At 42.8% G+C, this 16,291-nt stretch overlaps 1 protein-coding gene across 3 annotated transcripts in view; it reads right to left on the bottom strand.

Moving 5' to 3' along the window:
* Positions 1–16,054, bottom strand: part of CEP76 (centrosomal protein 76) — a 21,850-nt gene extending 5,796 nt beyond the window's left edge. Inside the window, exons 1-9 of one of the 3 annotated variants that reach the window (XM_019545596.1) lie at positions 15,946–16,054; positions 14,235–14,390; positions 13,054–13,135; positions 12,443–12,667; positions 9,080–9,265; positions 7,257–7,354; positions 5,890–6,018; positions 3,737–3,928; positions 1,535–1,701 (exon numbers count right to left, since the gene is read on the bottom strand). In XM_019545596.1, coding sequence (XP_019401141.1) covers positions 1,535–1,701; positions 3,737–3,928; positions 5,890–6,018; positions 7,257–7,354; positions 9,080–9,265; positions 12,443–12,667; positions 13,054–13,135; positions 14,235–14,390; positions 15,946–16,008 — 1,298 coding nt within the window. In that variant the 5' untranslated portion in view covers positions 16,009–16,054. The remainder of the gene's footprint in view (positions 1–1,534; positions 1,702–3,736; positions 3,929–5,889; positions 6,019–7,256; positions 7,355–9,079; positions 9,266–12,442; positions 12,668–13,053; positions 13,136–14,234; positions 14,391–15,945) is intronic. The other 2 variants (XM_019545605.1, XM_019545611.1) reach the window with 2 other exon arrangements.
* Positions 16,055–16,291: the final 237 nt, after the last annotated feature.

Genomic DNA, 16,291 nt, shown 5'->3' with positions numbered 1-16,291 from the left:
CCGCATGCAAGCTTCCCCCCTGCTCCTGGGAGGCGGTGGTGCCATGGGGTGGTGGGTGCCTGCCCCCCAGGTCATTTTTGACAGGCAATTTGCTAGTATATATATAATAATTTAAATTTACCCAATTCCCAGTGAAAAAACAGCAACATGCAACACCAAGGAAATGGTGTATGAACACTCCTTTTCTTGCCTCTGTATTAAAGACTCCTGCCACCATTCACATTATCTTAACTGGGTATCACTATAAATGATCCAGTGTATTTAATGGAAAATTACAAAAATTGCCCAGTAAATACATTTTAAATAAAAAAAAATGTTATTAATACTGTAAAAAAAATGTTTAGTTGATTTTTAAAATCAAGGACAGTCAGCAGTGGGGTGCAAGACCGACTAATTGTCAACAGCATTTTAATTTTTGAATTTTGTATTTTTTATTTTACTGAAAAAGTCTAGGAAGAGGAAACCTATACATCTTCCTAATATTTGAAAAATGGACTAATCACAGAAGAGTTGCAAAGGCAAGAGAAAGAAAATGCAAATTCTGCAAGCTCTTAACAGACTGCAGAGAAACCTCCGTTCCTCAAAAACTAATGGAGTAGGCACTTGGCTCAGCAAAACTAATTAACTGAGAATATTTACTAAAGTTATAGATAAAGGGCTGGCAACCATTTGCCACTGTGGCCCACTACTTGTGACCCAGCTCAAAACATGGGCTACAACCCCATATCCGATGACCATCAGATGCTGTGAAGGGAAGAAATAAAGTAGGGCAAGCACTGGGAGCCCGGGAGTACCCAGAGAGAATACAATGAACAGGGCAGGCTATAGGATCTGGGGAATGCCTCCTCTGTTCCTGTGGCTGGAAAATACTGTCAATTCACTAAGCTGCTGCAGGCCCGATCTTGTCTATTCACTAGCCAGATCAGGCTCATGGCCCACAGGTTGCTGACCTCTGCTCTAGATGAGCAAGTAGTTCAAATAATAATACGGCAAGTAATAGTAGGGCAAGCTGACTGACCTAAAACAATGCAGGACAGAAGAAATGACTTATTTAGAGCAAGCCAGTAAAAAGGATTGCTGTACCAGAGTCCAGACTGGAATTTTACGTAAGAATATTTGGCAAAGATGAACAGTGATGGATTTTCACATGTTCTTGTGCCAAATTTAAAATGTTCTACATTCTTCATACCTGGCAGCAAGTGACATGTTTGAGCATCCACTTGCATAACACAAAACCAGCAGTGACTGTTATACCACAATCTACTCTGGACATTCCCAAAATAAATTTAAATTCTGGAAGCCACAGCACTTCAGCAGACCATGAACTTTCTTAGCTCAATTTAAGAACTCAAAGTTTGAGCCACTTAGATAAGAGTTCAATTTTAGTATTTTATGCCACTGCTTGGGTCACCATCCTATATGCTCTATTTATGTTGGAGGACAAAAATAATAAATTAAAGTTAAAAGTAAATAAAAAAATAATTAAAAAAAAAAATAATAATGAGACCTTAACTCCTTTACATTGCTTACCCACCTGTGTCCTGTTAAACTCTCCCAAAAAGTGATGATTCCATCAGTTCCACAAGTCATTACCCATGCGTGAGGGACTGCTTTTGCTTTTGTTCCTACACAAACAAAGGCTTTTAATCCATAACCAAGGAGAAGGCTACATAAAAGGTTAGCATGATCTTCACAGTCACCCTAGAAAGTGAACATATTAATTAAATAAGTAGTTTAACATGTATGAAGACAAGGCTTTCAATCACGATTTAACAGGTAATTGTTTAATTATTTTTCAAGAGCTATATTTATAGGACAGTAAGGCAAGGTCACAAGTTAACTTGACAGCATCTCAACTCCATTCCAGGAACACTATTACTGATGTGGGACCAGGAGATGTACTGACCTGTATCTTCTCATGGAAGAATATAAAGGTGGCCAATCAGGTTCATTTGTAATATGGATACCTGGCCACCAAGTGTAGGCTGAGGACCATACCCACAGCTCATTTTATAGACATGCTTTCATAAATAGAGACAGAAGACAGAAAAAAAATCCATCCACCTGACTGTTTTTATTTTTCTATAATGAGTATTGTTTCCTTTTCTTCTAGCCAAGGTATGCTGTAAATTTAAGTTTTATTTCAATTTTACATGATTTTAAAGCAGAATGCAGTTTATGAGAAAATTCTCATTTATTTCTTGATTCACATTCTGGTTATGAATATTGATGAGGATTTCTGTTAATATTATTTTGGAAACGCTTTAAAAAACAAAATACAATCTGGAACATCAGGTGCCTTCAGGAGTACTTCAAAATATATACATTAAATACAGGCAAATATCTGATGAAAATATAACAAATTATGTTACTGTTTCACAGAGCATAGCTAATAATTAAGGGTATCTACAGTTTAAAAATCAGAAATCAAAAAGAGTTTCAAGTTTAAATTTCCAAGCATTTTTTGACAATAACATTCTTAAGCAACTAACTTATGTTACTTATATACATGCAAGAAGTAGACATCAGTGGGTAGTCTGGCTTCTTTTTCTTCCTTACATATTATTCACTCTCCATTGAAAACAGAAAATTTTGTTATATATTGTAGTGGAGTAGGAGTTCTGTACTCATGACAGTCCAGGGAATACGCAAGAAAAAAGTCTGCAACCCTCTGGCTAACATAAAATTAAGTGCACAAGCCATTGAATGCTGTATCTGGTATTTAGGCTTAAGATGATCCTGCTTCTTTGTCACACCAGAGGAAAGGTACTTTGTGCCCACAAGTTTGTCTAACATCCATCTCTTCCAACTATACCGGGGCAGCCAAAGTTCGGCCAACAGGCCAGATCTGGCCAGCAGTGAACTCCATTTCCCAGCAGCCCTTGCTCATGTGGCTGGGCTGGTTTCCACGGAGACCCCAGCAGCATCCGTACAGGGCCAGCCCCATAAAGACTGGCAGTTAGCAGCAGTGCCAGCCTCTTCCAGGTGAGGATGCTGTGCTGTGGGCAGGAGTGGGGTGGGCTCAGCTGCTGCCGCCTGTTCGTGGTGGACAGTGGCACTACTGCCCCCTCCAACCTCCCACTAGCGCCGTCCCTGCTGGCAGGGTGGGGAGCTGCTCTGGAGCCGGCCTGGGATCTTGTGGCAGCGACAGCGTGGTCCAGAGCTAGGACAAAGCTGTGCTCTGCAGCCTGCATGCCCAGGCAGGGGCGTGCAGACAGTGGATCACAGCTCTGCCCCAGCTCCAGACAGTGCCATCACTGCCACAAGATCTCAACCGGGCTGGCAGCAGCTCTGCACCCTGCTGTGCCACACTGCCAGCGCTGCTGGGGCTTGTCCCCATGGAAACCCCAGCCTCACACTATCACAGTGTGGCTGCTGTTGGGGGGTCTCCATGGAAACTGGCCCCAGGCAGGTAGGGGCTGCTGGAAAATGGGAGTCTGGCCTCCAGCCAGATCTGCCATTTTGCCCATCCCTGACCCATATAGTTGGTCCAATAAAAAAGTTATTACCAAAGAAACCTTACTTCTTGCATATTCCCTGGAACACCAGAGGTACAATAACATTCCTATTATAGAGATTACATATATTTATATTTAATGATAGACAAAATACAGCATATATAATCCCTATTAGTCCAATTTCTGTATATCACAAATTAAATTTAAAAAGATTTTTCAACATATACCACTTCCATACTTTTGTCTGTATTGTCTTACATAAAACTAGGCCATTATACCTTGTTTCTACATAGAAAAGCGAGAAGGGTGCACCACTGTTCTTGTTTACCACTTCCTCCTCCAATGACAGGAGCTCTTTCATAACCGAGGACACTGACAAATCTTGCAGCTTGTCTAGGTGTGTCCAGCAATCGGCCTGCTCGAAGTGGCCTGATATAAGAACATACTGGACGGTTTATCCTGTTTTCATCCTAAACATTAAAATATTATGACAAATGATAAGTAATCGAAGTTCCCCATAAAAGAAAAACAGCTTTGTTCTTTTTTGGGGGAATCAATGACTCCACAGCAAAGAAGTAAACTGTGCAACTGACCTAGAACTTTTACTTAAAAAACTATGCAAAGCACACTCTTAAGGAAAAAAAATACCATTCCTTTTATCTCATTTTAAAACCTTTTTAGAAAAAAAGTAAAATAGAAGATAAAAGAAAATTAAATGAATTTATTACTGATAAAAATTAATAAGCTGATAGTCTTTAAATCTGTGGAACAGATATCAAGTACTTGCTATCCTAGCTTCAACTTTCTCTGTCCTACTGACTAAAACAAGTTCAGTCTCCATGCTCAGTCAATCCCTGCCCAATCCATGACTGGTAACAAGGGTGCCAATTGCAACACTAGTTTTAGACAGCAATTTTTATTTACCTATTTTTTAACAAAACGTGCATTCATGAAAGTTTCTGGGAGAAACAAATGAAAAATAAATTGTTCAAACTTCTAATTATAGCAATACAAGTGAACAAAAATGGAAGAAAATTAAGAGACCAAGAACACTGTTATTATTATTATAAATTTTAGCTTTTATGTAAACCATGACCAGCTCATTTTAAAGACCTACAAAACAGCTATGACAGCAGTAAACTTTTAGAATACTACAGAACAGAGCTAGATTTAAGCTACTCCAAGTCTGTATTCTACTTCCACAGCATTTCAATGTATAAACTTAACAGTGATCTATATTAATTGACAACTGATTTAAATCAAATTAAGTAGATGTTATTAATCCTTAGAATTTCCTCAAATTTTCCAATAAACAGAATTAGAAGAAATTTCTGATTCTATCATTTTGTTTTTCTGCAAAAGAATGCCAGTCTCTTCAAAGTTTTTAAAATTCTTCCAGGTAACAATATTTCAGCCATAACACAGCCAAATAAAGCTACCAATAACTTATTAAAAAACAACAATCACCACCACCACCAAACAAACACTATAAAACCTCCTACAATAACTCCACAAGTCCTCAATTTGGTACCTAAATTACAAAATATCTATTTTAAGACTATTTTTAACAGGTTAGACATTTGTGTTTGTTTTTTTAAAGGGGTGCAGCTGCAAGGTTTTTATGTTCTGAAAAAGCTGTTAGTTACTAAGCATCCAAAACTGCCCATTTTAGGCCCCTGTCAATTGCAATTTTGCAGAAGCTGAAGAATGGAGAAAGGAGAGAATATTACATTGGGGTGGGAAAGGAGAAAATGTGTTTCTAACATGTTAAGTCAGCTTAAGAAAAGCAGTGGCTGTTTGAAATGGACTGGACTCATGAAGGAAATGAATTACTAGAGATCACAATTATTATTCACACATATACTTTTATGTCATGTAGAGCTGGACTGTTATGGACATGTATAGACATTAATTTCTAAGGAATTCTTACCAGCAGAAAGATCAGGCCAGGGGCTGGAATGTACACAGGGGAGCTCTCCAGGCAGGACGCACAGGAGGGCTGCTCCTTGGGCCACCCCTGCCCTGAGGGGAACCCATTATTTGAAATCCTGTCCTCTCCCCTACCTGGGAAGGGAGGAGGTTGTCAATAGGCAGGCCCCTCCATTTTACATTGCCTTGCGTACCACATAGATAGCTTCCCTGCACCTGCATTCTGGCACCCTGGCTCTTAAATTACTGAGTGTGCTACCCAGCTAAGCAATACATGCAGCATTTAAAGCTTGAAGGGCCATGGACCAGGGTGGGGGATAGCTTCCTAATACCCATTTCCTGTTCCCCAGGGCTTGGCAAACCCCACTCCTACTGCCCAGCTGGAACACATGAACACTTACATAAAAACAGTAAACTCTATTTGTAGTCTATATACATAACTAAAAACACCTTGAAGTAGTTGTAAACAGGTGGTCCACATTTTTTAGCTGAATTTACAAACCTGTGCAAAAATCTTTACCAGCCTTGTGTTATGTGAAGACCTGATCTGCAGGTATTCTCTCCACCACTGTTTAGCATACACAAGAAACAAACGTTCTTTTTCTGCTGTTTTCTGGTGTTCTAAAGCAAGCTGCAATTAAAATATATTTATTTTCTTTTAATATTCTTGGTAGAGATGCCAGAAGACTCTACCCTGTCAATATTGCCCCCCCATTTTTCTTTAAGAGGTGGCATCATCTCCCAAAGTTCTTTAAAAACAATCTTAATATTTATAACAGTCCTGCAAGTGCTACAAGGTAATCTTATTTAGGATTAGGAAATAAAATGGGAAATATTTTCTAGTAGTTAATGAAAAACATATTGTTTGGTTTCTTTTTTGAAGACTAATACACCAAAAGTTTCACTAGATTTGTCTTCATAATCAAAGTTGACTGCATATACTTTTTTTTTTTTTTTAAAAGAACAAACATACAATCAAACCTGCGTGCGCCTTTATGCCAGTACTTATCAGCTTTTGGGATTGACAGGCTAGTTGCTGTTGTGATTGCATAGATTTTCAGTAGGAAGCAACAGATGTAGTAAGATACATAATATATCTAACATGTAATATTATCTTAAGAAAAAGAAATGCCCTGAAACAACTTTACTTTACATTTTTGCTTGGCAGTGTTATGACTCACAAGAAAATTACTTCAATAACACTATTTTCCCACATACATGCTTTAATTCTTGCATGACAGTGCAGCAGCTGTTGCTAAGTATTAAGGCAGCCGAGGGAATCTGTTGACTAGTTCTACCCTCCACAGTTGTTATTGATAATTTCTCTTTTTAATGGTCTTGATATTCCACTAATAAAGTTAACATTTGAGGTCTAATCTGCTGTCTGCTAGCTGGTCCTGGTCTCTCTCCTCCTGTTTCACAGTCCTGGAGACTTTTTAGCTTAGAGGAGGGCAAAATGGTGGATCTGGCCTGTGGCCAGACTCCATTTCCCAGCAGCCCCTGCCTACACCACTTTGTTGGTTTCCATAGAGACCCCAGCAGCAGCTGTGACAGTGCAGGGGCCAGGGTTTCCATGGAGACCTGCCCCAGCAGTACTGGCAGGGCACACAGCTGGGCAGAGAGCTGCTCTGGGGCCAGGATCTTGTGGCAGTGACAGCATGGTCTAGAGCTGGGGCAGAGCCATGATCCACTGCATGCACACCCCTACCCAGCATCGTTTTTCAACACGAATACTCTAGGACAATTTATATTCTTCTCTGGCATTGCATTTTTAAACAACTACTTGTAAACAGGAAAGTGAATTTAAAAAACACCATAAATACCCGCTCTGCTCCAGAATACAACGGGTATAAATTAGAAATTACTTACCTGAGTATTAATTATTTCCTGGGACAGTATCTTATTCAGCTGTGGATACATTTCAAGTCTGATATTTAAGACTCCAACAGAAACTTTTGATTCTGTACCTTTGAAGCACAATATTAATCAGTCCACTGAGAAATCTAGGGTCATTTAACAACACCCCTGCCTCCAGTCCTACCCCCACCATCCAGCTATCTGAGAGCAAACGCACAGAAATATTCCCTGCATTCCCCCTCCAATTGTGTCACATTCAAGGTTAAAAACAAGAAGAAATGTGTGCTTCCTACATGCCGAATAATGAGACAAAAGGTTAAAGTTTTGTGTGCCTCTTATCTGTATTGCACAAACACTGTAAAACCCCAACTGAAGTTCAGAGACCCATTACACTAGATGTACAAACAGAATGAAAAAGAACTACTACCCAAGAGAGCTCACTATTTAGAAGTATTATCTGATAAAATATCTGGAACAAACACATGGAAAAATGCAGAGAAGAGTGTAAGAGATGACAGTGGAAAGTAAGATATAAACAACAGTCTCAGATAATCTAGCTGTATCAAATGGTAGTATCTACAAAATAAATCAAGTGCATCCAAGCAGCATAAAAATTAGCAGGTTCACTGATTTTGACATTTAATTAAAACAACAAAAACATCTACTAAACTAACTACAAGACTGAAACACACTTTTGATATAACATGCAGTCCCATATAATACAAAGGAAATGAAAGTGTAGTTTTTTATGTAGCAATCCTACGCAAATCCAGTTTTATTTTAAAAACACTTAGGGAAAATATTAGCATCATGCTTTTTTTAAATTTAATTAAAACCACAGAACTTTACTGGAAATGATAAATCAACAGGAGGACGGACTACTTTCCCTTCAACTAGATTCTAGGTTTTACTCACTGGAGTCTTTACTACACCAGCAGTGCTCAACCCCTGGCTCGCAGCCCCATGTCATCTGGTCCCTGGAGCTCTACACAGATCTGGAAACTTAGTGGTAGGAGAGTGGTGGCACTGCTCCCTTACCACCAAATTTCAGAACATGTGAGAAGCCCAGGGCCCTGCACACTGGATTGGGTGCTCAATCCCACTGAGCAGGGTCAGGTGGGAGCAGCACCAGGCTCCAGGACCCAATCGTGGCACCCAGGTGGCTGGGAGGGAGTGGTGCCAAGCATGTGGGACCGAATCCCAAATGTTCAGGGATACACCCCTAGGGACCAGTCCTTTAGAATATATAGTGAATTCTCTGGTAGAGCTAGGACTGGAAATCATGGACTTCTCCCTCCTGGGTCTGTGCATGGTTAGACTAAAGAGCCTCAAGAATTCACCTATTACCTCTGTAGCATCCAAAAAGGTACAGGGCAAAGAGAAAGGAGAAAAAGGTCAGTGATGTGAGTTAGAACCTCAGTGCATCACACACCAACTAGCAGGAGGCTAATACAGAACAGAAAGCCCCTTATTTAGGGTTCAAGGACAGCAAACTGCTAGAAATCCAGCACATTTCTCTTCAAAAGAAAGCAAAAAATGGGCTTTTCAGTAAAGCACTGGCCAGAGACCCTTTTTGTTGATAGATTACTTCATCTTTTGGAGATCTATATTTCTGGCAACTTACACGACAGAACAGATATGAATGGGAAATTCCACTTCCCATTCACCACAGAAAAGAATTTAGAATTCAATTTTTGTTTTTTGCCTAAAGAAGATCTGATCACAGATTTCATGGAATTTACTATAATATTTCCTTGTCATATGTTTATTAGTAAAATCATGATGGACAGTGTAAATCTTGGTATTGTCATTATAACTTTAACGTTAAATCTTACCTACACCCAGGAGTTCTACCGCAATATTTGTTATTCTGTTCTCTGCAACAAGGGCAGATCGCCACTCCAGGAAGTAGGATGCTATGAGTGATGTCTCACCAAACATGTCTGTTTTGATCAGGACCATATGCACTGGATCGCATATAGATAACATAGTGGTTGCATCCATCATCTTACTTCCATCACCTACCATTTTAGAACAATAAAAAACAAGAGCAAGAATGCTGTAATTAGGATAATACAGTGATTGCATTATTTTTACAAGCTTGCATTTAAATTGCCTTAGAGAGAACATGCCATTAAACCCCTCAATGTTTTTTAAATTTTGCATGGGTCATATTTACTCAATTCCAAGACAAGGTTTTCCCCTATACAACCTGGGGAAAATGAAGCCTTGTCTTAGAATTGAGTATTAAGTAAAAATGCAATACTTGCAGGCAATGCTGAGCCCTGTATTACTCCCTGGTTCCATGTTAATTCCCTACCCATGGCTCTAGTTCCATCTTGGATTCTACTGCTTCCTGGCTCAGTGCACAGCCAGAGAGCAGCACAGGACCCACTGCTGATTCCCTCACCACTGTCTGGCTGTATGCTGGGATCTGTGCTGCTTCCTGGCTCCACGTCAGTTCCCCTACTGCTTCCCTGCTCATTAGGGAGCCAGGGAGCAGCACACAACCCAGGAAGGAACTAAAGAGTGACTAGGGAATCAGTACAGACCCAGGAAGCAGCAGGATCCCATGTGAAGCCAGAGAGCAGAAAGGGTATGAGCACTGAGACCTGTGCTGCTTTCTGGCTCCATGCTGAGCCAGGGATCAGTGCAGAACCCAGCATGCAGCCAGAGGGGCAAGGGACCCAGTACAGAGCCAGGGGACACTTGCCTCCTCACCACTCGCCTTCCTCCTTCTGCTTTCCAATAATTAGATTCCATCTATGGAACTGGCAAAATGTATACTGTTCCATGTGCAGAATCTAATGAGGGGCGGGGATCATCTTAAATTTGAAGTCATTGGGGATTCAGGTCAATACAGTATTTAGAAGCAGTCAGGTCTGGCCACTCTTAAGAGACATAGAGCCCATGTACAAAGGGCTCAGAGACAGATAATGATTAAATCATGGAAAGACATGCACATGGGTAAAGAATGAAGAGACTAAGAGTTCTGTATACAAAGACCACAAATGGGAACAGACAAGATACAAAGACAGAGAAAATGAATACTGTATTTGACAGAAAATAAAGTTCAGACGCAGCATATTTGGACATTCAAATAATATAAAAACAAGGATAATCAAATGTTTCTGTTTTCATTTTTTTATCTCACCACAGCAGGAACCCACTGCTCCAAGTCATATTTGAAGAAAGAACTTAGTAGTATTGAAATATTAGACACTTACAATGAACTTTAACTACTTTTCGCTATTTTTTTTAAGTAGCAAGCTATTATGCATCTACTCACAAACCAGCTACTAAAAGCTAAAGATTAGGAGGCATCATTCTCTATTAAGTTATTCCACTCTCTCAGGAAGTTTCTAACATCACCTACTGAAACATTTGGTAATGAAATAGATGAACCAGTTCTCTGATTTAGTATAAAAAAATCTGCATTATTACATTTACTATATGTCTCTGTATGTTTACAGAACCTTCATGTATTGCTTCACCATGACAAAACATATCATTCACTGTATTTGCACCTAACAATATGACTATTTAATATTTTCCATTAGAAAATGGAGTTTGTTCTCCCTGAACAATATGATAGTCTTTTTGGGCTTAAAACAGGCAGGCAAGGCACAGACCTATCCCTGCATGCCTTTAGTCTATACATATCTTATTTTACTGGGGTGCTAAATTAATCTGATCCAAGAGTGTCTGGGCCAGTCTATGGTGCAGGCCAGCCAGTGAGTCAGCCAGCTTACAAGTTCAGTCCAGAAGGGCACCATGTATAGTGAGCTCCCTGTGCCTGCCCCCTATGTTACAGGCAGTACACACTGGCCTTGGTGCTGCTTTCAGTGGCTGTGGCCCAAGGAGATGGCATAAGGTACATGTTACATGAGACTCCCTGCTGAACTGCACCGGCAAGTTGGTTCCAGGGCCAGTTCAGGCTGTGCCACAGTCAGCATGCAGGACTGGTCTGGCAGGCTGCTGCATGCAGCACACAACCTTTGCTGGCCCCTAGTGCTTCAGGCAGCTCCCTCAGCACCAGGTCCAGTCCACGTGCCACAGGCAGCATAAGCCCAGTGCACACTACACACAGAGCACAGGGTGGACCCAGCACCATAGGCACTGCACATGGCATGCAGCACCCTGCCAGACCATTTCTTAGCAATGGCTCCAGGGCCAGCCCACATGGAGCCACAGGCCATCTGTGCACACCAGAGCCAGTGCACAGGGCTGGTCCAGCAGGGTGCTGCATACAGTCTGTGCCATGTGCCAGCCCCCGTGCCACATGCAGCGCACACAGTGCCCTGTAGTGTGCTGGCTGGTTTCAGCCTGCACACTCCAGCCAGTATAAGCCCCAGAGTAGGGCCAGCCTATGCTGCATGTGGCACAGGGAGCCTGCATAGGGTGCACACTGCATGTAGCACTCCACTGGACTGATCTTGTGCACAGGTTCTGGCACAACCCAATCCGGAGCAGCCCCAGAATCAGCATGCAGGGTTATTCCAAGCACAGGTGCTTGCAAGCAAAGCACACCCCAGACCAGCACCCTGTGCCATAAGCAGTATCCGTGGTACCTGGATCAGCCCATGGGCCAAACCAGTTCTATATGCTGCACAGGGTATGTAGAGTCAGTCTGAGACACACAGGCCATATCATATGGCTCTAAAGGCCAGATCCAGCCTGCATGTTTGACATTCCCTCTTATTAAAGATTAGAGGAAAAATATTATTTCTGAGATTTTTCAAAAGTGTAAAATCTTGCCCATTAAATTCCTTTTACAGCCTACATGTATTTGTGCCGCCTAAATTACCACATTCCTTCTGTACTCATAAGTGCAAGGAATCAGCATACGAGACTGCTGTACCAAAAGCTACTACCAAGGACACACAAAAAAGTGGCAACCACTTGTATAGACAAGCTAATATAAATTATGCACACTGACAATCTCAAAAATAATCTAATCTGTCTACATTTTCTAATCCTGAAAGGACAAACATATGTGGAAAATTACTGTAAAAGTCTAACTTTTCCAACTAAAAATCACAATAACACCAATGTAGTTTTGAAAAATGATTGCATCAGAGAGCAGCAACTTTCACTTGCATAAGCCAGTTATCTATCATAATATCAGCATCTCAAAACAGCTCTGCAAGGTAAGCACAACATATGGCACTTATTTTTAAGCTTGGAGTTTTTCTTACCTAGGCTATCCTTGTGGACTTCAAGTAAAAAACCATCATGAAAGTCTGGTTCACAGGCACACGGGACAGGCTTAGAACGGAATCGTTGGTTTCGAAAAAGTAAATACAGAGTGAAGGTAGAACACGTTTGGCCAGGCAAGGGTTCAGGTTCTTGTAGATGTTCCAGAAAAGCTTTTCCACCCAAAACCTGAAGGTAAAGATACCTCCGTGTTGGGTCAATATTAGCTGCAAAGTGTAGCAACAAACATGAAGAAACTGCTAACCGGTCTTAAGAAATGTTTTCAAATCATCACTCAACTAATAAAAGATCAAAACAAGAAAATCTCCCCCAAAGATGCCTGAAAAAATCCATAAAAATGTATATTAAAGAAATATGGCAAATGTTTAAATGTATGATAAACATTGAGGGTTTCTGCTGTTTGCCTACTGACACTATTCTGTTATTTACGCTCTTCTATTTAATCTAAATAAACAGAAAAACATCTCATCTTCTGAAACTTATATACACTCCAAATACACATTAGAAATTTAGTAATTAAATAATATCCTATAACCAAATTTTCATCTCTCACAGAACTATGATCCAAATACTAAAATTTACAAAAACATACTTTTCTTCAGTACTGGTGGTTGTCTGTCAACAAAATGGGTAGATGGCTTGGGATCTAAGGTCACTTCTTGGTCATTCATATCCTGGAATGATAGTTAAACATTTTTAAGGAGCCACGTTAAGAAACGTTACTTCTTAAAGATTCTTGGCAGTTTCTGAAACCTGAAAATCCCACACCTCTCTGCCACCCTACCACACAATGTTTGAACTACCACCCTTCTAGTAATTGGACTTATTAGTTCAGCATTGACTTTAGAATAAAAGTTAAAATAATTTGTAGAAGTGCACCGATACATCGGTTCAATATCGGATCTGCACTGATATAAAGAAAATTGGAAATCATCCTGAAGTGGCCAATAATTGATCGTGCATGTGCCAACATGCAGGCAGTGAGCAGCATAAGCCCAGGAGCTTGGACAGCTGCATCCAGCTGTTAAGTCTGGTGTGGTGGAAGGGGAAGGGGGAGAGAAGTGGCATGGGTGGGCAGACCTCTGGCCCCTAAGGTGAGGGAGTGTAGACCTATGCCCCCTCAGGTGAGAATAGGTGCTGCCCAGCTGGGGTGAGCATGGGATAGAGCCATGGCTCATCCAGGTGCGGGGGGGAGGGGCCAGCTCCCACTGCTGTGCACCACTTGTCCGGCAGCTCGTCCCATCACTGCTTCAACTGCTCAGCCCCAGCTCGTAGCTGCAGCCCACCCTGCCGCACACAGATCCGGGGGCACATTCACACGCTGCCCACCCCCAGACAAGCAGCAGGAGCCACTGGATGAACCGCTGGACGAGCAGCATGCAGCAGCAGAAGCCTTGCCCCATCCATTCCCGGATGAGCTGCAGCTCAGTCCCGTGCCTGCCCCAGCCACAGCCCCACTTCTTCCCTCACCATGGTGGTGGTGGGGGGGGGGTCTTGATTTGCGCCCCCCAACAGACTTACCAGCTGGACTCAACTATACTGGAAATCAGATCAGTATTGGCCAATATGCCTCTTTAAAAATCAGCTATTGGTATCGGCCCTTAAAATGTCTAATTGGTGCATCTCTACTAATTTGTCAACAATACACCAGAAATTAATAAAGCCAACATAAGCGACACTGGGCTAAAATGAGTTTTCACTGCCTATTGAAAGAATTTTAACAATGCCAAGATGAACAAAGTGCAAACATTTCCCTTTTCAAAATGTACTCACAGTTACCACTTTAAGTTCCTTCATAACATCATCAATGATTCCTCTTCGTCTCAGAGCTTTCATCAGATCATCTGTGGATAACTGCTGATGCTCGGGCACTATCTCATCACGTATAGTCTCAGCAAGAACTTCTCGGATCCTTCCATGGACATCCATCTAGAAGACAAAAACTTCTATGACCTGCTGTCCAATGCTCATTAGGATAGCATTCCTACATTAATCAAATAAGTTATAACCCTCAATGAGCATCTAATACCATAGAGCAGTGGTGCTCAACCTTTTTGTCCAGTTGGCTAGCTGGGTAGAGCCTAGTTTATCTGTGGGCCAGATGCAGCTGGCGGACTCAATCCAGCATCCAGGATGAGTGCAGTCAGGCTCCATCTAGTCACACAGGGGAGGAGCCCAGCCCTTGAAGGGGAGAAAGGGGGCTTGCCTAGACCCAGCTCCATGGGGGGGAAGGGGGTGCAGCTGAGCCCTAGTGCACATCTGCAAGGTTTGGGAATTTAGCAGTAATGGAGGGTGGCCACGCTCTCCTGCCACCCAAATTCCACACCAGTGGGGAGCCCTGCAGGCTGAATATCATGGCTGCCTGGACTGCAGGTTGAGCACCCCTGTTCTCAAACTACATGCTTCAAAGAGGCATGCCGGGATATTAAAAACATTACAATCCCCTAAGAATAAACCACAATCAAACAGGAAGGCAGCAACAGGGCAGGATCCACTGTCACAAATGTGGAAGGAATTGGTCCTTGCTGCTTTCCTGGGGCAGAGGAAACCAGAGTAGCCCCATCTGTTACACAGACCATGGCCTCGCTGTTACCTTTAACATCCTTATCTAGTGGTAGGTAGAAGGGTGCTCATTTGGCAGCAGGTGCACAGCCAAAACCACTCATGCCACCAAAAATAAACAAAACACTCAATGGAGCGCATACTAAGAACACCCCAGAGAAGCGCTGGCTGCCTTGCCTGAGGCAGGCAAGGGTACTAGGCCTTCTGTGCTGTGCCAGAGCTGAGAGTAGTCTCCTGCGGGGTTTAGATGATGGTTTGTACAGGCTAGTTTGGATAGGGAGTCACCTTCCTCAGGTTGACCTCTGGAGGCCCTTGCCAGCCCTACAAGCACCTTGAAGGAGGCCAGATGGTGCAGGTGGCCAGAGGGATCCTTGCCCTGGCTCTTCAGAGGCTTCTCCACGTGGCCCCTCTGCTTCCAACAGCTCAGGCACACCTGCCCGCCACCTCGTAGGGCCTGAGACAGGAGTGCAGCATGGCCAAGCGTACAATAATTATTGTATTCCTACAATAGTTTCAACCTTTCTGCAACATAAGTCAGTAATAGTAAGTGTTCAAAACGTACAACCATTTTTTGGGCAGCTTGTTGATGCAGCACACGCAAAACCCAAGTCACTCCCAGACAATCTTAACAGACTTTTGGGTTTGCAGTCAGCACTTTCTTGTAACTGCTTGCCTTGAAATAAACAAATGCTTCCACTTGGATAACCCAGGTCTTGGTCACTCACTCACCCACTGGCACCTTATCCAGAGTAACAGAAAATAAATAATAAGAAAAAATATTTGCATCCATTTCCGTGTACGATAGCTTTTCAGCAAATACAATCATTTCGCGCTTGCAATACAATTATTTCACATTTAGGAGCTGGGAGCGCGTCCAGCGCCAGCCGGGACCGACAGCCCCGCGCCCGCACCCCCCGGACACCTTGGCGAGCTGCTGTCGGATGATCTGCTTCAGCTCCGAGGCCTTGTCCGGCAACAGAGCCATGACACAACCCCACACCTGCCTCGCTGAGCCGCCGGCAGCCGCTGCGACTGGGCCCCGACCTGCCCCCACGCGGCCACGCCCCCTGCAAGCCCCCAACAGCCGTTTCCAACGGCCCGGCCAGGGCGGGAGGCTGCTCGCTCAGCTGCCTGACGGAGAGCCCCCGCCGCCACCCGGGACTGGCACCCCCGGCTCAGCCCGCTCGGGGGCTCCGGCAGCCGCGCGGTCCCTGTAGGAAGCAGGGTGGGGACAGGCGCCATCCCGGACACCTAATGCGCCGGGGAGT

Source organism: Crocodylus porosus, unplaced genomic scaffold, assembly GCF_001723895.1.
Source record: "Crocodylus porosus isolate Cpor-Errol unplaced genomic scaffold, CroPor_comp1, whole genome shotgun sequence".
Lineage (NCBI taxonomy): Eukaryota > Metazoa > Chordata > Crocodylia > Crocodylidae > Crocodylus > Crocodylus porosus.
Note: the sequence above shows the minus strand (reverse complement) of the source record. Positions and strands in the feature narration are given on the sequence as shown.